The sequence below is a fragment of the Rhinolophus sinicus genome, chromosome 6, assembly GCF_057876585.1.
Source record: "Rhinolophus sinicus isolate RSI-liver-muscle chromosome 6, RSI-T2T, whole genome shotgun sequence".
Classification (NCBI taxonomy): domain Eukaryota; kingdom Metazoa; phylum Chordata; class Mammalia; order Chiroptera; family Rhinolophidae; genus Rhinolophus; species Rhinolophus sinicus.
This window is the reverse complement of record NC_142506.1, coordinates 48,081,120-48,108,014: the sequence shown is the minus strand read 5'-3', so window position 1 is coordinate 48,108,014 and position 26,895 is coordinate 48,081,120. Positions and strand designations below refer to the sequence as shown.

The following is a 26,895-nucleotide window of genomic DNA, read 5'->3' as shown; positions in this document are numbered from 1 at the left end:
TGAGACGGTACCACTTTTTATTTTTTAGCATATTGAAAAATGTCTGGTATCTAGATCTTTTGTTAAACTATGACAAAGTATAGACTGCTACATATAAAACTAAGCAAAATACCATATTGCTTTTAAATTGAGACACAAAGGCATACATTTCAAAGCTGACTGTTTTCAACATTACATAGTCTTAAAATTAAATTAAAATTGTCAGTCTGATGGCAAGAATGCTTCAGCTCCCATTTCTTTTTCTCATTCTGAGCAGCATATCTGTCAGGAGCATCTTAAGTATGCCGGCTTTCTTTGAGGAAGAGTCAGGAGAGCTTGTGGCTGGGCAGAAATCGGGAGGAAAAAACTGTCGGCAGTGAGGTCGGAGAGGGCATCTTATTGGTGGCAATTAGTTCAATTTTCAAATACTACGTTTGAGATTTCTGTCGCTATCCAAATGGAGCTCTCAGGCAGTCAGCTGGATATCCAAGTCTGCAATTCAGGTGGGACATCCATGCTGGAGATAAAACTTGGGACTTGTCAGCCTATTACATAGTGTTCCGGTCATGAGACTGGATGAGATGATAGAAGCCTGTCCAAGGGCTTGTGACCCTAGCTGAGCAACCTGCACCAGCAGCAGCGACATTACCTGGGGGCTCATGAGAAACGCAGAACGTCAGGTGCAGAACTATTGAATCAGATCTGCCTTCTGACTAGATCCCCAGGTGATCAGCAGGCACATTGCAGTGTGAGAAGCACGAGCCTGGGCCGTGAGGACAGACAGAGGAGCGGCGCCAGGGCTGAGCTTGGAGCGCTTCTGCGTAGAGTTCGCATAGGGAGCAGTCAACCAAAGCGAGAGAGCCACTGGTCAGTGGAGGAGAAGAGGTCTGAACACTGATTTCCAACTCACGGGCCTGCTTAGAAGCCTTGTCGGGAACAGTCAAGTGCATCACTGCTTCCGTGCACAGAAAAGGTATTTACGGCACTGGGCTACTGGAAGGAGGCTCTCACCGCCAGGGACAGCCAATGTAGGGCTGACGCTGCCCCGGCCCCACCCTCGAGGAAGAAGGGGATCTGTCTCAGCACATCTGAGTGGAGAAACTGTTGGCAAGTTCTGAACCAGAAAGCAGTGTGACAAGTGCTACGATGGACGCATTTAGTGTGTTGTGGGAGGCCATCTAAACTGGATGACAATTAGAAGCGTCCTAGGAGGGTGATACCAGAGCCGGATTTTGAAAAAGTAAGTAGGTATGAGCTAGATGACGGGAAAGGAGGGCAGTCTAGACAGAGACCAGCACTTACCCAGCTGGCCCTGGGAAGTCTGGCGGAAGGGAAGGTTCTGACGGCTGGCGGGCCACGCCCAGCCCTGCCTTCTGTGCTGCCACCTCTCCACCCACCATCCCTGCTGCCACTTTCTCTCACCTCCACTACCACTTCCTGCCTCCCCCACACACGGCTCCATCTCCCTCGGCTTTCCCTTAGTCCCCTTCCTTTGCTTGGAGCTATACCCCACGTCCCCAGGTCTTTCCTTCCACATTCTTATATTTTGCCACATGAGAGATTCAAGAGAATAAAAATGCGTGTTATGAGAAATGTGTTGATTTTATAATCATCTTTCTAAACTGCTTAAAACACAGCTATGAACACAAGCATTTAATTTGGGCTGCTAATTCAGATAACAATGTAAGCTGCACCAACTGCTTTAGCAATGGCATCCAATACTATTTAAAAATACATACGATTCAGGAAATATTGTAATGAAGCCCCTTTTACTCTTCAGGAAAAAATGGTGGTTACCAGGGGCTGGGAGTGGGGGAAATAAGTTGTCGTTGGTCAAGGGGTCAAAACTTGCAGTTAGAAGATGAGTAAGGTCTGAAGATGTAACACACAGCATTGAGAATAGAGTTAACAATACTGTATTATGTGCTTGAAAGTGTTAGGAGAGACAGATCTTAAATGTTCTCACCACAAAAAGAAATGGTAACTATGTGATGGGTGGAGGTGTCAGCTAACACCACAGCTAATTTGATACACAGAAGTGTGTCAAATCAACACCTTGTACACCTTAAACTTACGCACTGTTATATGTCAACTGCATCTCAATAACACTGGAAAACTATATACATAAAATACATAATATATGTGTGTGTACATATATCCGTACACATACACAAGCTGAAAGCCTCTGAGTAACTATCAAGTGAGCACGTGATGTGAGTAGCACAGGTTAGACCAGTGCGCCTTTGACTGAGTCATTTTCCTCACTCAGCTAACACTGCAACACAATTAAAAAATATGCGTGACCAGTTAAATGGCAAAAGTCCAAGTTTATCTTTATACAATTATTATTAAAGAATATATCTAAAATCTACTTTCATGTAATCAAATATCTGATCAAAAATATTTTTAAATATTTGAAATTATTTAAGAGCCATATAACTAGAATATCAATATTAGGTATTACCGTTAAAGTTGTTTAACGTTATAACTGCAATAAATATTGAAAGGGAAGCTGACATAGCACAGTCTCGACTTTGCAATCAGAAGCCCTGAATGTCATGCCACCTCATAACTGTGTGACCATGAAGAAATCACTTAACTTCTCTAAGTCTCGGTTTTCTCATCTGTAAAATGAGAAAATACAATAATTGAGGCAGGCAGAACAGGATCAAAACCATAAAAAGAAACGAAGGGTGAAAGAAAAGAAAGGAAAAGACAAAATAAAACAAAAAAAATCAGTTACTGTGTTCCCCTGAAAATAAGACCCAGCTAGACAATCAGCTTTAATGCGTCTTTTGGAGCAAAAATTAATATACGACCCGGTATTTATTATATTGTGTTATGTTATGTTATGTTATGTTATGTGACTGGGTCGTATATTAATTTTTGCTCCAAAAGACGCATTAAAACTGATTGTCCAGCCAGGTCTTATTTTGGGGGAAACCTGGTATATAAAAGCACTATATAAATTGTGAACTGGTAAACAAATGTTAGTATTAGCAGACTCGTGGTGGATACATCCTTAGATCTATTTAAATTCTCCAATTTGCAAATTATATCTCATTATAAACAATAATGTACATGGAGCCACTTTAAAATGGATTCGGAGCTGCCATCCCAAAGAAATAGCCTTGCATGTCTTATGCCTCAAACCTCTGGAAGGTTGAAACAGGGCAAAGAACCTTTGGACCAGGCCTAGGGCAACACTGTGTCCCAAAGAACTGTTTGCAAGAAAGCAAATGTTATGACTACTAAACTGATTACTACTGAACTAAAACTTCCAAACACTGTTTAGAATTAGCATCACTGTTATGTGCAGCAATAGAAATGCCTTTCTTCTGTTGATGTCGTTGTCCCCTTTCCCCTCTTCATCAATACCCCTTGCCTCTGTCTCCTAATCAGAGTATCATTTGGGCTTGTGCCTGAGTTAGTGATTCCCGAATAGCCATTCTTTTTGATCTCCATAAATGCTTACTGCCTCTCCTTTGCGAGGCCTTTTATTTTAGAGGTTAACAGCATCAAAGAATCTATTGCATCATCCTCATAAAAAATATGTTTTCTGTCTAGACAGCACTATTATTTTCAGTCCTCTTTACCTTTTTTCCTCCTCAAAGAAAACAGATTCGTATCACTTCATGAGATTTACTGCCTCAGTGACAAAGGACCAGGAACGCAAAAGGTGCTCTCGGACCTGGTGCTGGATGGCAGGGTAGACTCCAGCTGGGTGACACCCCCAAGCCCCAGCCTAGAACACGGACACTCAGCTGACACACATCTCCTATATAAGGTGCGTCTCCGGGCACATGTCTGCTAACTGACACCACAAAATGCCAACAGACACAAGACCCAAAGGGGTGTGTGACCATAGAAAAGTTTGCACACACCCTTGTGTTTTTGTAAAAGGAATAATTAAAGTTTCATCAGAAGATGTCTCTCCAGGTAGACTTGCTAGCAAAGATAAGCAGCCCTTCAACGCACAAGACCGACGAAGGAGCTGGGTGTGCTGGAGGAAAGGCCTGGTTTAAGCAGCAGGCTCCCACATCTGCTGACACCCAGCTCCAGTAGCTCCCTGGAGAAACGCCACAGCTCTCCCTGGCCTCTTAAAGACAATCCTAGTCTGATTCTCTCAGCTACTTAGCCATTTTTTTAAATAAGAAATGATAAACACGTCACCATGGTATCTCAAGAATGCTTTAGGAAGTTAACTCACAAGTTATCATTTCAACAGCTCTATCATAGTTGAGTATGTACCTGACTAATCAGCCTGATAAATAGTAAACTCCTTGAACAGAGAAAAGTCAACGAAATCATTCTGGTGTCTCTAGTATAATGCACGGTACGTAGCAGATGATCTATAAACATTTACTAGCTGAACTGAATTTTAACTAATAGTGATGAAGAATGCAACTGGAAACCAACAGCATCGGGTTTGAAAAGGTGACACAAATGTCTTGTAGATTTTAGGAAGCAAACACCTTATCCAAATACTTATTCCACAGTTAAACTCTCATTACAACCACCTCAATGTCTTTTTAAGAAATAATGCATTCTGAGAACAACATACCCCATTTCCAGGACCAGGAAAGAATGCTAAGTCTTTTGACAGCGAGTAGGTGGGCAAACTTGTGAAGACAGAGGGAAAAAGGTGCCATCTGGACCCGGCTGCCCTCTCTCCAGCCTTCCTGAGTGGTTCTTAGCTGCCTTTAATCAGCTTGAACGCAGAGATGGATAAACATGTTGAGAGTAGAGAGGAGGCTTAAAGGGTAATTGTTACCCGACAGCAGAAAGGAGCTCTGAGGGGCACAGCTGTCCCTGCAGCACGTCTGTCTCTCTTCTCCACAGAGAGAACAGCACACGGGGGAGAGTCCATGACTCAAAGGGACTGCTGGTTGGACATGGATCAGAGAAGGCATCAGTTACATTAGGATTTGATTATAAAAAATATGCTGAAATTGGAGCAAAACATACATTTACTAAAGGTCATCAGCTCTCACAAGGAAATAACTTTGTGCTGAATATTTATTCACTACAATGAGATATGTCAGAAAGGGATTTTACTTGTATACAACATTCCAAAATGTAGCTTCATCACCAAGAGGCTTATATGGTCCTGCTCTAAGCAAAGGAAAGAGAAAATTGTACAGCCAAAGCCTTCTTATAAAACTCCATTTAGCCAACGTCTAGACCTTGGCTCTAAAATACGGTAGTTTTGGGCCGGCCTGGTGGCTCAGGTGGTTAGAGCTCCACACTCCTAACTCTGAAGGCTGCCGATTCGATTCCCACGTGGGCCAGTGGGCTCTCAACCACAAGGTTGCTAGTTCAATTCCTCGAGTCCCGCAAGGGATGGTGGGCTCCGCCCCCTGCAACTAAGATTGAACACGGCACCTTGAGCTGAGCTGCCGCTGAGCTCCCAGATGGCTCAGTTGGTTGGAGCGCGTCCTCTCAACCACAAGGTTGCTGGTTCGATTCCCACAAGGGATGGTGGGCTGTGCCCCCTGCAACTAGCAACAGCAACTGGACCTGGAGCTGAGCTGTGCCCTCCACAACTAAGACTGAAAGGACAACAACTTGAAGCTGAACTAAGATTGAAAAGACAACAACTTGACTTGGAAAAAAAAAGTCCTGGAAGTACACACTGTTCCCCAATAAAGTCCTGTTCTCCTTCCCCAATAAAATCTTTAAAAAAAAAAAAAAAAATCTGAAAGTGTCCAACTAATTATTAAAAAATAAATAAATAAAAAATAAAATACGGCAGGCAGTTTATTGAGAGGAAAAAGGGAATATGCTCCACGCCACTGGCCATGAGTCGGAGCCCAGTGTTCTGCTTATTAGAGCCTCTGGTCCAAGGTCAAGGCTCAGGAAGCCTCTTGGTTGTTTCGAGCCTGCTTCAATCGTTTTTACTATTTTTTTTGTCCTTATTGAACATACAACAGATTAAACAATTACTAACTTAAATCACTTGAAAAGGTGTGTTTAACGCAGAAAACTCAAAAACACCATAAGGAAAAAGAAATTAAAAATGGCCTCTACCATCTCCTGCCATCCCTTACCGCTCCCACCGATAATGAATCATCCTGTTACTGCTTTTATTTTTAAGAAGAAAGCGGCCGGCTTACCTGTAATTATTGCAGCCGAGGACTACACCGACGATGTTCTTGCCGATGTCATGCACGTCCCCTTTCACGGTGGCCAGCACAATGGTGCCCTGGTAAGGGTCCTGCGGGGAGAGAAGCCAAGCCGCTAAGCATCGCTGTGGTCATTTCAGAGCAGATCACTAGTGCTCTAGAGCCAGACCAGTGTTGGCACAGAAAGTGATGTAATACCACGAAGACAACCTCAAAGCAGACCCAGAGCCCAAATCATGTGCTTGGCAAGTAGGAAGCTATGAGCCCGCGCAGCTCACAGATGGCCCGCCGGGTTCGTTAGCTGAGGGAGCTCCAACCGAGATCATGGGTTCCATCACCTCAAAGACCAGCTTCGGTTCAAATGCCAAACAGCCCCATAGCTGGAGGCCATCTCCTTAACCCAAAAACTGTCTGAGGGACAGAGGGCATTTGATTATATTCTTGTTTCATAAACACTGTTGTTCCATGCATTATCAGCAAAAAAAATAAAATAAGGCATGCAAAGCCAGCGGGATATTTATAAATATTATGTCTGAGCCGTTCTCAAACTCTGATCAATTTAAGAATTCAGAATCCTAGTTGGCTGAGCTTCACAGAGCACTAAACATGGTCAAAGCTTAGTGCTCGCTGTGTGGTGTAGCCAACAGGAATTAAATTGAGTCCAGACGTCATGCCAAGGACATTACCAGTGTACAGAGTACATTCACTTAAGAGGTTTTCCAAAACCAAACATTATTCAATTACCTCAAGGGTAGGGACAGATCTTTGCAGCTACAGTGTAATTGGCACATAGAAACTCTGTAAATGGTCAAAGACGAACGAATGAATGAACAAACTGGTTTTGTCTTGAAATCATGGGCTTTGTTTGAAAAATTACGTTCATATTAAAAATTTCATAAATCCACATTCAGAGGCAAATCCTAGGGTATTGCGATACCTGGTAATATAGTCAGATCATTTCTCTATTTTATCTTCGATGACAAACACCATGGTCCCTACCCTACCCAAATAAGTGTTTTCAAGGCCAGTTCCTCACAGCGACCAGAGGCCTGGACAAATGACTTACCTCTTCTTCCACGATGCCAGTAAGCAGTTTAGTTTCTTCTCTTTCTTTTTCCATAAAGGGAATTAGGTGGCCAACAGCCTTCTTCATCACCCGAGCTGACTTTATAACCTGGGAAAAACACAGAGTCAGACATCTTTACCAAACCACCTAAATGTTTGCTAATGGCCACTTGTGAAAATTTAGCATGAATTACAAATGCATGCTTTGACCTCAAGTCAGCCACACTGAGCCCACTTTTGACAATGGGAAGAGTAAGGAGTGAGTTCCTTATGGGGAGGGCCAAAGAATGAGGTATAGAAGGAAAACAAGACTAGAAATCAAATGCTGCAATTCCTGTCCTCTGCACTTCTGCACATTATCTTTTCCGTCTAGAAGGCCCTCCTTCGTTTCTCCAAGGTCCAAGCTTCTCCACCATGAGCCTCTTTTCAGCCTTCTCTTCTCAAATCCAAGCATTATAATTTACTTATAATTAAAGCTTATGCTTCAGCAAAAAACAGGGTCTTTTACAAAATCCATCAACGTAGCTAAAATTCATGGGTGGAAGGATGATGGGAAATAGGTCATGTGCACTGTGCCAAAGTTTCTCCCTACAAGTAAATTTACAGTGGAGAAACCTAGCAGATGCCATTGACCAAATGATCCAGGTTAATATCACCAGTAATGAAACTCAGCGACACCATGGGCCTCCGACATGCTCCACTGAGCAGGACACGGCGTCACTCTGTGTTATTCTTGCCAAAAATGAGAAAACATCAGGACAAACTCAAATTGAAGGGCAGTCTACAAAATAGCTATATTGAACTCTTCAAAAGTCAAGGTTCTAAGAGGAAATGTTAGACAACACAGGATAAAAACAATGTGGGATCTTGGAACAAAAAGATAATGGTAATGGAAAAACTGTGAAATCTGAATAAGGTCTTTGTTTAATAGTACTACACCAATGTTAATTTCCTGGTTCTGATAATTGTACTACGGTCAAGTAAAAATGTTCCCATTAGGGAAAAAAGCTGAGTGAGGGACAGAGAGACACTTTATAATTGACATTTGCAACTTGTCTGTAAGTCCAAAGTTACCTCAGAAGTGAAAATTAGAAAGAAGTCAACATCATGGAGAACAAAGACTGAGGAAGCGCCTCAGACTGGAGGGGGATAGGAAGACAGAACAAGGACCTCTTCCTGGTCCCGAGTGAGTGTGAGATGGTGAAGGTGCACACACGTTACACTCTTCAAACTGTGTCCTTGAACTACGTGCAGCTTAATGTACGTTAACTATAAAGCAATAAAGCTGTTAAAATAAGGATGAATGCTATGAAGGGAAGTGGGCAATTAACAATACAGGATAAGGAATTAAAACGAAAATAAGAACAGGGCTGTGTAGTGTTTTGTAGGCCTCACAGCCCCAAACCCAGATGGCTCACCAAGTATTGGAGACTGATGTGGAGAGAAGCTTCTGTAAATCAAAATGAGAGTTCTGGTCTTACTCGAAACATATCATTTAATGTCTATCACTATTTAAAATGGTAATGATTTTTCCAAACTATGCATTCCTAAAGATGGATACTGGTTAGTCAAATCAAATGTTACTATTAATTTTAAATTAACCTTGGGTTTTCTTTTATATAATTTGCAGACAGGTGGATAGGTACTGGGGTAAGAGGTGGTACAGAAGATCAGAACATGAAGATTAGAAGCTAAGAATTTCCAGATCACCTCTAACTTCCACATCACCCTAAAGATGGATTTTTCTAGACATTATTCCTAAATACTTGTAGAGAAAGAATGACCAGATCTCAATGGCCCTGAGCTCTTATCAAAATTAAAACCTGGAAATATATCCAAACTTACTATTTATTGAAAGCTACAGACTTTTTCTTTCAGTTGTGAAAATTTCCCCCCATCTTTTGCCAACCTGAGGTAGAAACATTTTTCCAGCTCCAAAAAGGTCACCAACAACTTTCATGCCATTCATCAGAGGCCCTTCAATTATATTCAGAGGTCGGGGATATTTTTCCTGGTTTAACCTGGCTTCCTCAGTATCCTCAATAATATGTTTTTCAATGCCCTACAAAAAAAAAAAAAAAAAAAAAAAAAAAAATTAGGAAAACAAAATCACATAAAACATTGGCTTAAATCCAAACAAAGAACGAACCACAGAAATGCTTAAGAGTGCAGGTTTGGGAATCTGACTGCTTGGGTTCAAATCCTACCTCCTATCACCAATGCAGGAAATTCATTAAGCCTCAATTTCCTAGATTACAATTTACATAGTACCCGCCTCATATGGTTATGTTGAGGGTTAAATGAGACACCTACGTAAAGTGTAAAGTACTCAGCAAAGTGAGCTATAAGTGAGAGACAGAGTACTAATAAGTGAAGTTCAAATTCATAATAAAATACACTTTTTATTCTAGTGGTTTAACAGATTACACATTAATAAGTATCTCCTGTGAAATCAGTATGTCTTCTCACTGCAGTGCTAGGGGCTGGGGAGGAAAGACAATGGGCGGGGCCCTTAGGTGAAGTTCAAATCCATGGAGCCTCCACTGATGTATCCAGCCTTCGGTGGTCAAGCCCCAACCTCCAGTGGTCCCAGTTGAAGGATCCCTGAATGTCGCTGACTAATTCCACAACTTGAAATACGTGAATCTCAAGAAGTTAAAAGTTAAATTCCAGAGCCAAAAAAAAAGAACTGAAATTCTCCAGACTCACAAATGAGGAAACCGAAGCCAAGAGATTATTTATCTTGCCTAAAATTCCAGTCATGAGCAGAAGAGCCAGGACTTGCTTGTGATCACATGGCAGCAACCTGATCTAGGGCAGTGCTTCTCGAGCACAGCGCTGCTGACATTTGGGCTGAATAATTCTTTGTCATGCAGGCCTGTCCTATGCCCTGTTGGATGTTTAGCAGCCTCCCTAGCCACTGGATCCAGGAACACCTCCCACCCCCAGTTGTGACAACAAAAATTGTCTCTGGACACTGCCAAATTGGGGTGGGGGGGAGTCTAGGGAATCTCCTTCGCCAGATGCTGTCAGCACCACCCCTGCAGCCCATCACACCCGGGGGGACAGGCCTCCACCCTGGAGTCCCCACGCACGCAATCCCCCACGCTCACCTTCACGAGGGCATACTCCAGGCGTTCCTCAATAGGGCCGTTCCTCCACTCATCGGTCTGCACGACCTTTTTCCCTCCTTTGCCATGAGTCTGAATTGAAATTAGGACACAGACATGGAGCCAACAGGTCCTCACTGAACTGCCTGGCAGCAGAAATGATGCCTGATCCTTCTTTTATATTTCCAGCCCCTGGTAGAGCCTCCGACATGAATTAGTATCTCAATAAATGTTTGAGGGAAGGAGAAATCTTTTAGGATTTCAACTTTTAGGAGAGAGACAGAGTGAGGCTCCGTGATTTCTTTCCTTCTTTCCTAAAAGATAACTTAGGATAAAAGGTTTACAGGATAGTCAGAGCTCTACCCCACACGTGATGAGCTTTTAGAGCTCTCAGCAAGGACCATCACTACCCACAGGTATGTGTAGAGGGGCTGTAAGGAAGCGAAGGAAGCCATCATCCTGGTGCTGGGCACTAGGAGATGCAGGACACGGCCCAGGCTGCCCAGGACTCTGTCACATCATAAGGGAGGTGGAAAGATCAGCTCCAAGAAAAAGCATGTGCCAAGGGCTGAAGGAGTAGATGATACAGACTAGACCCAGAATTTTGAGGAAGGAGTGATCGTCACAGACCGGGGTGAAGAGAGCCTTCGTAGAAGCTGACAGATTCAGCAAAGGGACAAAAATGCAATGATCACGCAGCACACGGTGAACTACAGTACTACCACATCTGTTTTCTCCATCTCACTGGCGGGACCAGTTGCCCAAACCAGAAATCTAAGTATCATTCTTGAATGTATATTCACTCCTCACATTCAATGACCTAGTCCAAATGACTACACCTCCTCTATTATTTCTCTTTCCCCGCTTTTACTTTCATAGTCCAAGCAACTAACTGGTCTCTGCAAGCCATCATCACCCTGGTCTCCACGCATCTTCTGCACATTAGCCAGAAGGACCTTCCAACATGTAAATCTGGGGAAACCACCCCGTGTGACATGTAAGTTCCCTACTGCTCTCACGGTATACTGCGACTCCTCTCTGTGCCACACACTGACGCCGGCTGGCTTTCTCCTCTAGCTTCCTCTTCTGCTGTTCCTGCAAGCTCAGCTACCCTGAACATTCTAGTTCCTTACACTCTCCATCATCTCTTCACCTCTGCACCTTCACAGTCATTCACCTGACACATATTTATTCAGCGCCTACCGTTTCCCTGAAAATAACACCTAGTCGGACCATCAGCTCTCATGCGTCTTTAGAGCAAAAATTAATGTATGACCCAATATATTATATTACATTATATTATACTATATTATACTATATTATACCCAGTCTTATATTATAGTAAAATAAGACCGGGTCTTATATTAATTTTAGCTCCAAAAGACACATTAGAGCTGATGGTCCAGCGAGGTCTTATTTTCGGGGAAACACGGTAGCACAATTCCAGGCCTCCGCTAGATGCACATGTGAGTCCCCTGCCAGGGACCAGCAGGTCGCCCTGCAGCACTAAGCCTCAGTCTGGCTAATTCCTGTTCAGCTTTCAGGTGCCTCTACCCCCTGTCACAGCACTTACCACACTGCATGACAACGGCCTTCATACATTTCTGCATGTCTCAGAAACTGGTGAGGTCTTCTAAGTTCAGTAAAGAACACAGCCCAAAATCAGAGTTCAGTCAGTACTAGCTAAATAATTTAATGCTGAACAAAACCGGACTTTTCTGGACCAGTGTTTGTGCAAGACAATAGAAGCCAAGTCACAGAGTGCCAGAAATCCAGGCTACGAGTTTGGATCTAACCTTCCAGGCAATTGTGGGGTCAGGGATGGGGGACAACACAATTCAAAGTTCTGAAGCGGCAGAATTACATCCAAAGTAGTATTTTTAAGAGAATCCCACGAGAAGGAGAATGTTTTAATAGCCCACGATAAAGGCCTGGAATACACTGGTGGTAACAGGAAGGGAAAAAAGGGCTAACATAAAGACACTGAGGCTGAAGTGCTACCTGAAATAGTAACACAGGGCTTCCTCTCTTACATACCAAAAAAACCTAAAAAGGATGGTCATTAAAACGAATTTCCTGGGGCCGACCCGGTGGCTCAGGCGGTTGGAGCTCCGTGTTCCTAACTCCGAAGGCTGCCGGTTCGATTCCCACATGGGCCACTGGGCTCTCAACCACAAGGCTGCCAGTTCAACTCCTCAAATCCCGCAAGGGATGGTGGGCTCGGCCCTCTGCAACTAAGATTGAACATGGCACCTTGAGCTGGGCTGCCACTGAGCTCCTAGATGGCTTAGTTGGTTGGAGCGCATCCTCTCAACCACAAGGTTGCTGGTTCAACTCCCGCAAGGGATGGTGGGCTGCACCCCCTGCAACTAAGATTGAATACAGCACCTTGAGCTGCACTGCCGCTGAGCTCCTGGATGGCTCCGTTGGTTGGAGCACGTCCTCTCAACCACAAGGTTGACGGTTCGACTCCCACAAGGGATGGTGGGCTGTGTCCCCTGCAACTAGCAAAGGCAATTGGACCTGGAGCTGAGCTGCGCCCTCCACAACTAAGACTGAAAGGACAACTTGAAGCTGAACGGCACCCTCCACAACTAAGATTAAAAGGACAACAACTTGACTTGGAAAAAAAAAAAAGGCCTGGAAGTACTCACTGTTCCCCAATAAAGTGCTGTTCTCCTTCCCCAACTAAAAAAAAAAAAAAAATCTTAAAAAAAAATGAATTTCCTGCAACATTATTCACAATAGTTACGACATGGAAGAGTCCATCGATGGATGAATGGATAAAGATGTTATACATGTACACAATGAAATATTACTCAGCCATAAAGAAAGAAATTCTGCCATTTGCAATAACATGCATGGACCGCAAGGGCATTATACTAAGTGAAATAAGTCAGACAGAAAAAGATAATTACTGTATGATCTCACTTATATGTGGAATCTTTAAAAAAAAAAATGAATTCATAGATACAGAGAACAGATTGCTGGCTGCCAGAGGTAGGGGTGGGACGTGGGTGAAATGGGGGGGGGGGCCTCAAAAGGTACAAACTTCCAGTTATAAAAGAAATAAGTTTTGGGGATGCAATGTACAACATGGCAACTATTGCATATTTGAAATATGTATTACATATTTGAAAGTTGCTAAGAGAATAAATCTTAAAAGATCTCATAAGAAAAACATATGTGTAACTATGTTTGGTGATGGATATTAACTAGACGTATTGTGATCACATTTCACAATATACACAAATATCAAAACACGTTGTACACCTGAAATTAATATGTCAATTATACCTCAATTTAAAAAAACTGAAAAAATCACCAAAAAAATTACAAAATTCATGTTATATACTCTGACCTCTACTGAAGGGAAAAAACACAAAACTAGAGCTGTGTGGCACTGGAAAGAGAGAGAGAGAGAGAGAGAGAGAGAGAGAGAGAGAGAGAGAGAGAGAGAGAGGGAGAGGGAGAGAGCGAGAGGGAGAGAGAAGAAAGGCCTTCTAAGGCACACAGTCACATCACTGGATACATATAAACACCATTTGTTCCATGAGCCACACAATCAGGCAGTTCCTGCCTGTGGGATGGAGTCTGATGTGTAAAAACAGGGCAGAGTGTTCCCAACACCCTTGCAAAAAGGACTTGGTGTGTTTTCACAGAAAAATACAGTGTGCGGCACATAGGGGGTAGGGAAGGTCAATGTGAATAAGAACAGTGGCAAGTGACACAGTGAGGGCCGCTGAGGGCCCTGCTGACGCGCGGGGGCGGCAGTGAATGAACACGCTCAGCGGATGAACGTGCTTCAGGAAATCCACGCTCATGGTGAAATGGCACCACCCAAAGCAGCTCTTTCACAAGCACAGGGTGGCATGCGGAGCCCACCTTGCTTCCCCACTAGTCATTCAACAGGACCGTCTCCAGGACCTGCATATGAGCCGCTACAGTTTCGCAGTCAGACCAGACACACTGGCAGCTCATCAGACAGAAAGCTAGCAGGCAAACCGACCCATCAGTTACCGTGGCCACCTGGCTACTCCCTGTGTGTGTCTGAGAGCTCCTGCTTCTCGGGGTCCTCACGATGACCTGTGCTTTGTTTCTGACATCAAGGGAATGAACTGCTCGAGAGAAAGCCAGAGGACGAGACTTCCAGTGGCAATGAGAAGGCCCAAGGCCAGGTCAAGGAACAGATGACATTTTTGCCAGAAAAGTATCAAGAATATTCTCTCAACCCCACATTATTCAAGAGCTGTCCTATTCAGAGCAGAGATCCTGCCAGTCCTGCCCAAAGGGGTCTTGATCTCTATCAAGATACTGCTTCCTGAAGAAGCTCCCTGTGAATTAGCTGGCACCGTCAGACCTTAAACAGCCAGATAATTTATCACCACTGGTCAGTCTGTACCAAATTAGGGGAATTATTTTTCAATAAACTCCTTATTCCCCCAAAATGGGATTAGACTGTTTAGGAAGACGGAAGACAGGCCTCTTTCCACCCTTTTCAATAATGGATCAGACGAAAGTTGGGTGCAGGCCTCAACATTTAATAACAAAAGGAGACAATCATTCTCTCAAAAGAAAAAACAAAATTCCCCAGCCCCTATTTGCCTCATAATATTCCCGCTTTTCAAGTTCCATTTGCACTCGGGGTATCCTGGGAGTTATTAAAGTGTATCTGCTCTGTTATTAATTCCATTAATAGTAACAGAAGTCACCTTGAATGTAGACAGTTAGCCTTCTTGACAGAGGGGCCAATGGCTTGCAATCAGTCCTTGTGGTTCCATTAAGAGGGAAGCAATTTCTTATACAATGGAGTGTTAAGCTCTTGTAATCGCTATTAAGATTTCCCTCGATTATGCTGTGTCCCAGGAGCAAAAGCTCTTGGCAGCTCAGCACCATATACAGAAACAAAAACTTGTAAACAAATGCTAAAAGTGAACACAGACAGAAAAGAGTCAGTGACATAAAATACAAAGCCAACAAAATCTTAAATGAGAATAGTCTTATAAATAAGGAGCCCCATCTTTCCTAAGTGGGAGCACTGTCCCATGGGGACGATGGAGGAAAAGGTGAAATAGTACATCATCTCATGGGTTAATTAAGCATGCTCTAGTATAAATTCATGAATATGGAAGCTGGGATGCTCTGCTGGCCTACAGCAGAACCCTGTCTTACTCAATTATTAATGGAGGGTCTCCCACCAAGTGGAAGATGGGCTACGACAAAACTGAATCGTGTTTCAAACCCATGTCTTGATGTTCAGAGAATATTAAAGGGCTAAGCACTTTGTCTACATGAGCAGAAACAGTCATGGAAATGAGAAAAGAAACCTGGGGACTGTTTCTTCTGTAATGAGCTGAGAAGCAGAATTTGATTATACCTGCAATGACAGACCTGAGACATTCTGTCCTGGATCCATGTGAGAAATGTGAGATGTTGTCAGGGAGCTGAGAGGAGGGGCATGTACTCAAGCAGAGGCTGAACTCCAATTAGCTTTGCAGTTTCAGAAATCTAAACCTGGCCACCCATCAGGCTGGGAAATCAAGGACACAATTAATCCTAAATGGTCCTATCCTCCTTCCAGAACATCTTAGTGTGCTTCGATGGAAGAGGACAGGTTACCAATTCTGCCCGAGTTAAATTCAGATTTTAATATGGAAAACATAACAAATGTGGCAATATACAAAAAAGCACTTTACTGCTTTCCTACCCTGATATATGAGGAAAATGTCTTCCTTTACCATCACTTTCTGAAATAAATTAAAAAGTAAGTTTTTTGAGGTAAAGACCTCATCTTTCCTTAAACTTAATTTGAGGAAGCAGCACCCATTTAATGTACCTAGGACAACCCAACATATAATAAGCGGGAAACAAAGAACTGATATTTGGATTAACTATCATTATTCTCATGTCTGTAGAGCAGATGTGTGCAGAACTCGAGCTCTAAAATGCAGAGATGCCACAGATGGAGCAGATCCTAACATATACAAATGTAAACATATAACAGTGGGGACCAGGCAATACACAGCCACACAAGAAAATCCAAAATAACCAATTTAAATTGTGAGGTAGTAAATTATCTAATAAAATGGAAAGGTGCTCCCAGTATACTGATAAACAAACAGGTTATCAAAAAGGCATCTAGAACATAGTTCTGTTTTTGTAAATACGTGTGCGTGTGCATGTGTGTGGACACACCTAAGATACATATTCATTTGGGGGAAAAAAGAAAGCAACCCATGACAAGAAGGTTATAAAAAAATCTCAACAGTGGTTGACTTCAGGTAGTAGGATAATGAGTGATTTTTATTTTCTTCTTTTGCTTATCTGTATTTTGTAAATTTTCTAGAATGAATATGTGTTACTTTGGTATGAGAAAAATTAATTTTACATTTTAAAACAAATGGAAACATAAATTCAGAATCCTGAAGCAGCCTAAACGTGGCCTGTTTCTCCTTCCTGGCGCTCCCTAAAACGCCTCCTCTGGAACTCCCTGCAGAAATCTTCAGTGATCCAAAGACATGAATCACATCTCTGCTTCTATTCTACAATGGAGGTCACTGCACAGGAGCGAGGAATTCAAAGACAGGAAAGCCCCCATCAGAACACCTTCTCTCTACCTGGGCATAGCGTAAGAGCTTTTCGGTGGCGTCCGGGTCTTTGTTCCAGATGAGATCTTCACAGAGCTGGAGAAGTTCCTTATGGATATCGTCATACACAGGGAGGCTTCCAGCATTCACTATCCCCATGTCCATACCAAACTGAGGGCAATACAAAGAACAATGAGCATTTTCAGTGACTGTCTAAATCAGGGATCAGCAAACTTTTTCTGTAAAGGGCCAAAGAGAAAATATTTAAGCTACTGTCTCTGTCGCAACTACTCAGCTGAGCAGCAGCAGCATAAACGCACACAGACCACAGATGAGTGGCTGTGGCTTCTCTCCAGTAAGACGATCATTCACAAAAACTGGCAGCAGGCGAGAGTGGAACTGCAGGTTTGCAAACCCCTACCCCAGGTAAAAGCTGGTTTCAAAGGGAACAGGTGTTCTACCATACCTTGATTGCATGGTAAAGGAAAACCCCATGCATTGCTTCTCGAATGGCTTCCATTCCTCGGAAGGAGAAGGACAAGTTGGAAAGACCACCACTTACTCTGGCTCCAGGTAACGTCCTCTGCCAAAAATTTAAAAAGTGAAAAGATACCCCTAGTTTTCCAAAAGCAGCAATCACATACCTTAAACTTTACATATAAGAGTGGGAAGTAAAAAACAGATCAAGTTCAAGGTTCCCACCACACCTGTGAGACTATCAAGCATTAGCATGTATACGGAACAACAGGAACTCTTACCACGTTTCCCTGAAAATAAGACCTAGCTGGCCCATCAGCTCTAATGCGTCTTTTGGAGCAAAATTAATATAAGAACCGGTCTTATTTTAATATAAGACCAGGTATAATATAATATAATATAAAATGCCAGGTCTTATATAAGACCGGGTATAATTAATATAATATAATACCAGGTCTTATATTAATTTTTGCTCCAAAAGACGCATGAGAGCTGATGGTCCGAGGAGGTCTTACTTTCGGGCAAACATGGTACATACTGTTGGCTAAAGTACAAACCAGCTCAAGCACTTAGGGAGACAGCTCCCATGACTTATGACTACGACCCAACAATTCCACTTCCGGGATATGCTACAGAGACACTCATGCACGTGGGCCCAAAACACACCTACAACAGTGTTCACAGCAGCCCTGCTCACAAGGTCCCAAACTGGAGCAAACCAAATGCCTATCAAAAGCAGAACAGTTAACCGTAGAGTAATCACCCAATGGAATGGTATACAGCAATAAAAACGAACAGAAGATAGTTACAACACCGATGAATCTTTAAAGTGAGGCTAGGTAAGGAAGAAAGGCCTAAGAATCTTAGATTCGATGACGCTCAGAAACAGGCAGACTACACTGTTTACACGGTCGATTCCTGTGATTTGTGGTAAGTATGTTCTATAGAGTCACCACAAACGCCGAACCAGGAAACACTGAAAACCACTGTTCCTCAGGAAATACAGGATTAGGTTCCTGTGAGCCTCTGGTCACAAAATTTTCATCGACTGATCAATATATAACCTTGTTTTATATGTGTTTCCATTTAAAGACATCTGCTTAATACATATTGTTGATTCACCAGACTGAGCGCACAGCCAACAGCCATTACAACTCGTGTCGGCACAAAGTTTGTGTGACACGTGTTTTCTCCTAAGGCACATCACAGCCTTCTTGCTCTTGGAGCAGCAGACAGCACCTCAGCAGTCTGCTCAGGGGTCACTTAAACAGAGAAAGCCATCACCGAGAAAAAGCTCAAAAACTGAGAAGTAGGGCACTAAACGGACCATGAAAAGGACACTTGTTTACAGAATGAGAGCTGAAACAAGCAGCAGAGTGTCACGCCCTTTTTGACTTCATCTGAGAACGTGTGGATCGGGCCACTCAAGTTTTTCACTACTCTGCACGTGGGTATGTCCGGGAATGACTGCAAAAGCACCATGAGTGTTGATTTGGGGTCACAGATAGATTTTAGCGAGTAGATGGAATTCGCAAATTCAGAACCCATGGATAATTCAGATAGTCTGTACATATATAAGTGATCAATTTATAAAGAAAAGCAACAAAACTCAGGAGGAAGGTGTAATCAGAAAGGGAAAGACGAAGCACTAGCCATGTTCTATTCAGGACCTAAGTAAGAGCTATTGTATGCTTCATAATTAATTATTATACTCTGTATTTTTTATATATTCGCCAATGTGTATTATACTTCAGTTTAAAATAACATACGAAAGAAAAATAATAAAAGGCCCTAAATTTCAGAAAACCAATTTACTACCTCAGAACATGAATGTCAACATTCACATATATTAGTTCAAACTAGTTACGGGAGCCTTGTGGTAAAGTGGAACGCTGTCTTGGGAAGAGGAGAGCAAATGCCCACACTTACCTTAATGACTTCTGTTGCACGGATGAAATTAACAGCATACAAGTTGTGTTCCTCCATCCCAGTACCAATGGTGAGGATGTTAGGGTCAAAGATGATGTCATTTGGATTGAAGCCCAGTTTGTTCACAAGCAGATGGTAGGCCCGGGTGCACACTCTGACTTTGGTGTCTACTTCTGTCGCCTGGAGAAAGCAGCAATAGATTGCAATTTGAAATAGAAAAATACAATGTTATCTGTGAAGACAGAAGCACATCTCCCTTGTCCAAAGCACTTAAGTACCAATGCGGGGATTTCATAAAAATCCAAATGCCTAGCAGCCGCTAAACATTTTTTCAAATTATCTCAGAGGAGGAATTGGTTTCAAATCCCTTTGTGTTTTCACCAGCACAACAGCTACTCGGCTTCTGTAAAAATGAAATCTTATATACACATATATTTATTAATATACCACGTATATTAATAAATAGGCCTCTGAAAAATACACGCGTGATGAGGACTCAGACTACAAAGGGACAAATTAAAAGCAAATGTCGGGCGGCTGGTTGGCTCAGTGGTTAGAGCGCAGTGCTCATAACACCAATGTCGCCAGTTCGAGTCTCACACGTGTCAGTGAGAAACAAAGGCGTGAGCTTGGAGCTGAGCCACCAGTGGTGCGGCCGGATGGCTCAGCTGGTTAGAGCGCGAGCTCTCAACAACAAGGTTGCTGTTTCCATCCCCACATGGGATGGTGCGCTGCACCCCCTGCAACTACGATTGAAAACAGAGACTGGCCTTGGAGCTGAGCTGTGCCCTCCACAACTAGATTGGAGGACAACGACTTAACATGAAGCTGATGGGCCCTGGAAAAACACACTGTTCCCCAATATTCCCCAATAAAAAATTTAAAAAAAAGGCAATGTCCCTCCTCTCTTAACCTGCCACCCAGGCAACAGTGCCAGAGCTCTCTTGGGACTTCCTGCAGGAACTTCCACGCAGATTCAAGGATATGCGTATACTGCCCACCTCCCTCCGCACTCACCTTAACAGCAGCTGGTTAATGTGTGCCTTAAACCGTCACTATAAATTACACTAGTACTGCTCTTCAAAACAGTGACACAAGAGGAGAGCACTGACTCCAGCGATGCTCAAAGCCCAGCCGCCTCCCCCATCCTCAGAATCAGAGCCTGTATCTCCCATTTCACTTCCTATCATTTGTCCCCTCAGACAGACAGCGAGGTATGTACACCGAGCGCATACTGTGCTGTGACTCGTGAGACACTGAACTCCCAGAGTTGGAGTCTTGGGACCAAGAGCAGCTTACGTTCCTCGTATGCCTGTCATAAACTCCCACCTCTGAGGGCAATCTGGAGAAGTCTGCTTCTAACACCAAAGAATTTAAAATATAATCCAGCTGGTGAGGAAAAGGCCCAAGAATAGTAACACTCAGTCATTTAATCTCAGCCAGGGAGTAATGACCTCTCTGCAACCACTACAAAGGAGGCCCCTAAAATGCAGAAATATTTGTCAGAGAGCGTCAGAGGAGGAAATCTGAGAATCAGCTCCTAGGCTTGGGTCAACTACCTTGAGCAAGGTGAAAATAAAGGGAAAACTAAGAACCACTGTCTTCAGTTTCCTAGAACTATTCATAACTGTGGTGCTTACCCTACTGGAAACCACATGTTCAACTGAAAAACAGTATCACTTTATCTACAATGAATGAAAAGGCTGGTTACGTGACAAAAATCTAAAAAACCACTACTGAAAGAAAAATACATTTGAAAGGAAAAATAAACCAGTCACAACAATAAAACAACACAAAGTACCTAGGAATGATCTCGAGGGTTCCTATTTAAGGAAAATGATAAAACTTAATTGATAGTAACTGGAAAGACGTACCATGTTCCTGAGTGACAAATCTGAATAATGCCAAGGTACCAATTCTTCATTATTTTCTAGGTTATGATTAATTAAATTTTAATCAATATCCCAATGGGGCTTTATTTCTCCATAAATTGGAAAATTATTTTCAAATAATTTTAACATAGGAAAATGTGTTGAATATAATGAATGCATAGGAATGTACCGGTTATTCATTCATATAGTTTACATATGTACAAACAAAAAATCATAGTCTATTCTGCCATTATGTGATAATTGTATTCCTGGGAAACCTTATCAAAAATTGTCATATGAAAATCATCATTTCAATTAGTGAAAGACACTTGAAAGGTGTTCTGTATTTTGTTATTTAGAGTTAAAAATAACAGTTGATCAAAACTACTAACATCAACAAAAAACATAGAAATGATTCCTAGTTGAAGTCTCAGGACCAGTCCCTCTGTCAGATCTGGCCTTGACCATGCAGTTTTGGCTGTAACACGGATCACAGACATAAACCAAGGACAGCAGCCAGATACTGAAAGGTGTGAGTTCGATTGCAACAGTGGTTTTCTTTTCAGAGAGTTGCTTTCTTCTTATCACCAGTGCTATCATCCAAGCAAAGCAAATCTCAGTTCTTAACTGGTTTTTACCCCCAATAGCATCAAGAGAATTCAATCAACAGAAGACATGCCTTTATACCAAAATATCTGTACAGCTGGATTTCTGAACCGTGCAAGCACGTGCATTTTTTGCTTTGCACTTTATAATTTTTAATACCACAATTCTATAATGAGTATATATGTCTATAATCATACAGAAAAATTATTTTTAATGAGAAAAAGCAGTTTTTAAAAAGGCATCTTTAATTCCACTACCTTACTCTAACAATTATTTTTCTTTACTGTATTTTCCTCCACTTTTTATCAAATGTAGTTTTTACATAGTCATATACAGTGTCTACATAATTTTTAGTTTTATATTTTTAATTTATATTTCTAAGCACTGTCATGCTGCTCCATAATCTTCATAATTAATATTTAAATAATCTGGATAATGCTCCAACAGAGTGATGTAACAAGTAACCAATTTCTTTTCAGTTGGGCATTAAGGTTGTTATATCTTCAGTAAAGCTGGTGAAAAATCTTTGCATACATAGTATTCTTATGCTGCCGAATCCTTTTATTGGGATAATTTCCCTGAAATGAGATCATTAGCTCAAAAGGTATGAACATTTTTATCTCTTGACAGATACTACGCTGTCTTTCAAAAGCACTGTCCCAGTTTGTACTACACTCGACGATGACCGAGGCTTTCTGCTGACCACTGCTGTACCAGCAGACAGCGATCGTTTTTAAGTTTACTTTTACTAACTTAGGAAAGAAAACATTATCTTACTATAGCTCTAATATGCATTTCTTTCATAACCAGCAAGTTAATTTTTTCCCCTACTTTTTCATTTGTGATCACATTCAAATCTAAATGGGGAAAGCTTATTCTCAAACAAGATCAGGCACTAACACCGTTAACAGACAAAGTGTGGGGATAATCCAGGATATGGAAACTCGCATCAGTCTTCAAACTAAGCTCTATCTCAGCCTAGACATTTGACCTCAGCTCACAGTAAAACAGGACGACAGCTACCCCAGGTGGCTACTGAAAGGACTCACTGAAATAAACTCTGCTGGTGGTTTTCAATGAGATTAGACATAAAAATCAACTCTAAAGCTTTAAAATTACAGAAGCCAGGTCTCACTCCAGACCACAGGAGTCAGAAACTCAAGGACTGGAGTCCAGGGGTGTGCTTGTTTTTTAAAAGCACAGGCAGTGCGCACCCCTCCCTGTGGGAGAGTTCTGCTTTACTCAGGTTAAGCACCGCAGATCTGCAAAGCACACAACATTCCACTCTCATTCAGAGCTGACCTTGCTTCTTACTTCACTGAGAAAACACGCAATCAGACTCGCACCAGCACCCTGCCGGTGCCTGCAATCTATGCTCTTACACATTCCTTCTTTCCTGCATGGTGAGCAAGCTGCCTTGCCTACCCTCCACTCACACACTGATTGCCAGCCCTCCCAACTCCCAAGGGCACAGACCTCACAAATGCCCCCTTCCTCTCCGGCATCAACTCCTCCCTCTCTCTACAAGGTCATTCCCATCAGCTTGCAAAATCATATTGTCTTCTCTCTCTCTCTCTCTCTCTCTCTCTCTCTCTCTCTCTCTCTCTCTCTCACACACACACACACACACACACACACACACCCTTTCTTAACCTCATATCCATCTCAGGTTTCCACCCTATTTCGCTGTTCCCCTTTACAGCAAAATTCCTCAAAAACGTCATTTACACCTGCTGCCTCCAATTCTCCTATTCTCTCTTGAATCTACTCCAATTAAGCTTTTATCTCCTTGGAAACAGTACAGCAAGATCACACACTAGCCCATTTCTAAATCCAGTGGTACATTCTTGATCTCATCGACTTGCTCTACCCACAGCTCTGTAAAATAGCTCCTCGAGCCCTTCTTGAAGCTTGTTCTTCACTTGGAAACCAAGCGAGCCCTTCCTTCTGGTCCCCGCTCCTCCCAAGGCCTCCGATGGGGTCTCCTCTCCTCCCCAGCCCCAGACACTACAGCCCCAAGATTCTTCGCCACAGCCACTCCTTTGCTGAGCTCAGTCACCCTGCTTTAAATACCATCTACATACAGATAATCCACAAGCAAGGGAATCCTATTTTCAAGCCTGACTTTTCCCATGAAACCAACTCATCTACACATATGCATACTCCACATGCCACCATAAACATAGTCTGTCCAAACCCAAACTTCTCCTTACCCATCCCAAGTCTGCTTTTCTCACTGTCTTCCATCCTTTCAACTGCCCCGGCAGAAAACCCTGCAATTGTCCCTGAGTCCTCTTTCTTTCACAACGCACAATCAAAGGTGAAGGCAAATCCCACTGACTCTACTTTAAAAATACATCTGGAAACAGATGAGCAGAGCAAATACCAGAATTGGAAAATAGGAGGGAAGAGATAAGAAAAGTAAGCAAAACATCTAATATCTGCATAATACACATGACAAAGAGATAAAACAATTCATGGAAACTTCCAACAACTGTGGCCATAAGTTTCCCCACTGAGCACACAACATAATGGATGCCTCATCTTCACCAGATTTCAGAACACTGTGGAAATAGAAGATCCAAGAAGCATCCAGAAAATGGGAAAATAAATAGGTTTCCCAAAAAGAACCAAGGATTGGAACAGCAATGGACTTCTTACCAATACCAGTGGAAGCTAGAAGACAATAGATTAATGCTTTCAAAACACAGAGAACTAATTTCAAGTATGTCTATACCCATAATTGTCAATTAAATAGACAGGTAGAATAAAGCCATTTTCAGACATGTAAGGTTTCAAAAATATTTACTGCCATGTTTTCTTTTGCAAGAAGCTACCAGAGGATGCACTCCACCAAATGAGAGATTAAACCAAGAACGAGGAAATTATGAGACAGGGTGACAGCTATGCAGTCAGCCCACTGAGCGACCTTCCCAGGTCGTGTCAGGAGACGTGGAGAGATTCTTCAAGAAATTAAAATGACAGTCTACTGAATGTGTTTGGATACACTGGATATTGGACATTAACACAACTAGGGGATAGTTTGAAGATGAAATATAGAAGAAACAAAGAAAAATAAACTAAGTATTAACTTCATGGGCAACAATAGAGTGCAGAAAAGGCGAACGAATCATGACAGGCTACCACATCTCCGCTTTTCCACTGCTTAATAATATGAGCACCAAAATAGCTTAGCGTATGGGGACGACGGAAGTGATAAAAGGAAAGATGTGTGGAGTGGAGGCAGAGGCTGGTGAAAAGCTATATGCTTAACCACTGTAGGAAAGCAATAAATAGTAACTAAAACTAGAACTTCAAGATAGGAGGTAAATGCTACAAGAATCACCTAATAAAGCTGCAAGTGATTGCCTCTGGGGACCCGAAGGGTTGGGGGCTTCTGCTTTTCATTAAAATGTTTACAGAACTTTGTCTCTTTAACTATCTGCATATACATCTTTGGTAAAAATAAAAACTAGTTCAAAAGATCCCACCATACTGAACTAGTAGTGGAAAATGGCTAGACACTTCCTTTCAGGACCATTTAACAATATGTGTCAAATGTTAATTGCTCCCTGTGACCTGGCAATCCTACTTCTACAGACTGACTGTGAAAATCACTGTGCGAGGAGAAAACAGCTGCTAGAATTAGGAGATTCATAGGCCATCGTTCATCTACTAAAAAATCAGAATAACTTTAATTTCATCCAATAATAAACTAAGTAAAACCTGCATACACTGGAATATAAGGCATTCATAAAAGATGGAGTTATAATCTGTGGAGTAAATTGATATTTACTAACACAGAGTTAGTAAATATCCTGTGTGGAGTGGGGCAAAAGGGTTACAGCATGGCAGATGGAATCTCGTTTATGCAAATTCTCAATTTGATAGAAACTTTCCCTACATGCCACAAGCCTTTCTCATTTTATTCAGGTTTTCAAATATTTCTTCTTCAGAGAGGTTTTACGAGAGACAACTTTTCTAAAACAGCCCACCCTTCCCTGACAGCCTTCCCTGGAATCTTTACCCAGCCATTCAGCACAGACCCCGATGAGTGATGCCAGATCTCCCAGGTTCGAATCCTAGCACTTGTCACCTGTGTGACAACAGTGAGTCAGGTAATGCCTCTGTGCTTTGGTTCCTCATATGGAATACAAAAATAATAAGAACATATATATACATATACATATACATATACATATACATATATATATATATATGTATATATATATATATATACACACCAAACATTTACATTTTGGGAGGAAAAACTGATTTCATGTGTGCAGTGTGCCTGCTTAGTATAAGTAGAGGTTCAATACATGTTCACTATCAAAAATTATCTCTTTTTGCACTCTTCTGAATTTGAATTTTTCTCAAGATGAAAATGTACCTTTAATAATTATGTATGGTGCCAGGGTACTGGACTTATCAGGGTGATCACTTTGTAAGTTATATAAATGTCTAATCACCATGTTGTACACCTGAAACTAATACAATATTGTATGTCAACTGTAATCAAAAAATTTTTTAATTTTTTTTAAAATGTCTTTTGTACAAAAGTAACATTTCTGTTTAAAAATTTTTTTCTATTTAAAAATACAAAAAAACAGAGAAAAGAAAAAGGACATATAATCCCACAACTCGTCAATTACATAAATAAGTCAACATGTCCACATCTGAGACCATCTCTACCTTCCAGTTAACTACCAAATTTTTTCCTCTGCTTATAGACACACATACCAGGGGTGCCAAAAAAAAAATGTACACATTTTAAGAGATGTTATCTATGTATTACTTTTCGAAGTTGAATTGAATTATGGTAGCAACATGTAGTATGACGTTCGCTCAAAAGATGGCGCTAGTCAAAGGAATGCTAGCATCAGTTATTGTATTGCAATTTTAATAGTTTTTCCCTTTCTTAAAATGTGTATACATTTTTTTGGTACCCTCTGTATATCCATATAAATTCTCTTTTTATTAAATACAACTTGTTTTGTTTCACTTCCAATACATTATAGATGTGATTCCATCACCTCATTCTTTTCAACTGCTCACTGTACTTATGTGGCCTGGAGCAAGAATAAACCATTGCCCTGTTAATGGACGTTTACAGTGGTGTCAATTGTTTGCTGCCACAATGCTA

At 41.9% G+C, this 26,895-nt stretch overlaps 1 protein-coding gene across 4 annotated transcripts in view; it reads right to left on the bottom strand.

Moving 5' to 3' along the window:
* The window catches only part of MTR (5-methyltetrahydrofolate-homocysteine methyltransferase), an 83,650-nt gene that overhangs the window by 24,971 nt on the left and 31,784 nt on the right, over positions 1–26,895 (bottom strand). For all 4 annotated transcript variants that reach the window (XR_012490813.2, XM_074316754.2, XM_074316752.2 and 1 more), the window contains exons 16-22: positions 19,273–19,452; positions 17,333–17,449; positions 16,897–17,037; positions 10,283–10,372; positions 9,079–9,231; positions 7,171–7,278; positions 6,096–6,196 (exon numbers count right to left, since the gene is read on the bottom strand). Coding sequence is in view for 3 of the 4 variants with exons in the window: in XM_074316754.2 (XP_074172855.2) it covers positions 6,096–6,196; positions 7,171–7,278; positions 9,079–9,231; positions 10,283–10,372; positions 16,897–17,037; positions 17,333–17,449; positions 19,273–19,452 (890 nt within the window). In the remaining variant the exon portion in view is untranslated. The remainder of the gene's footprint in view (positions 1–6,095; positions 6,197–7,170; positions 7,279–9,078; positions 9,232–10,282; positions 10,373–16,896; positions 17,038–17,332; positions 17,450–19,272; positions 19,453–26,895) is intronic.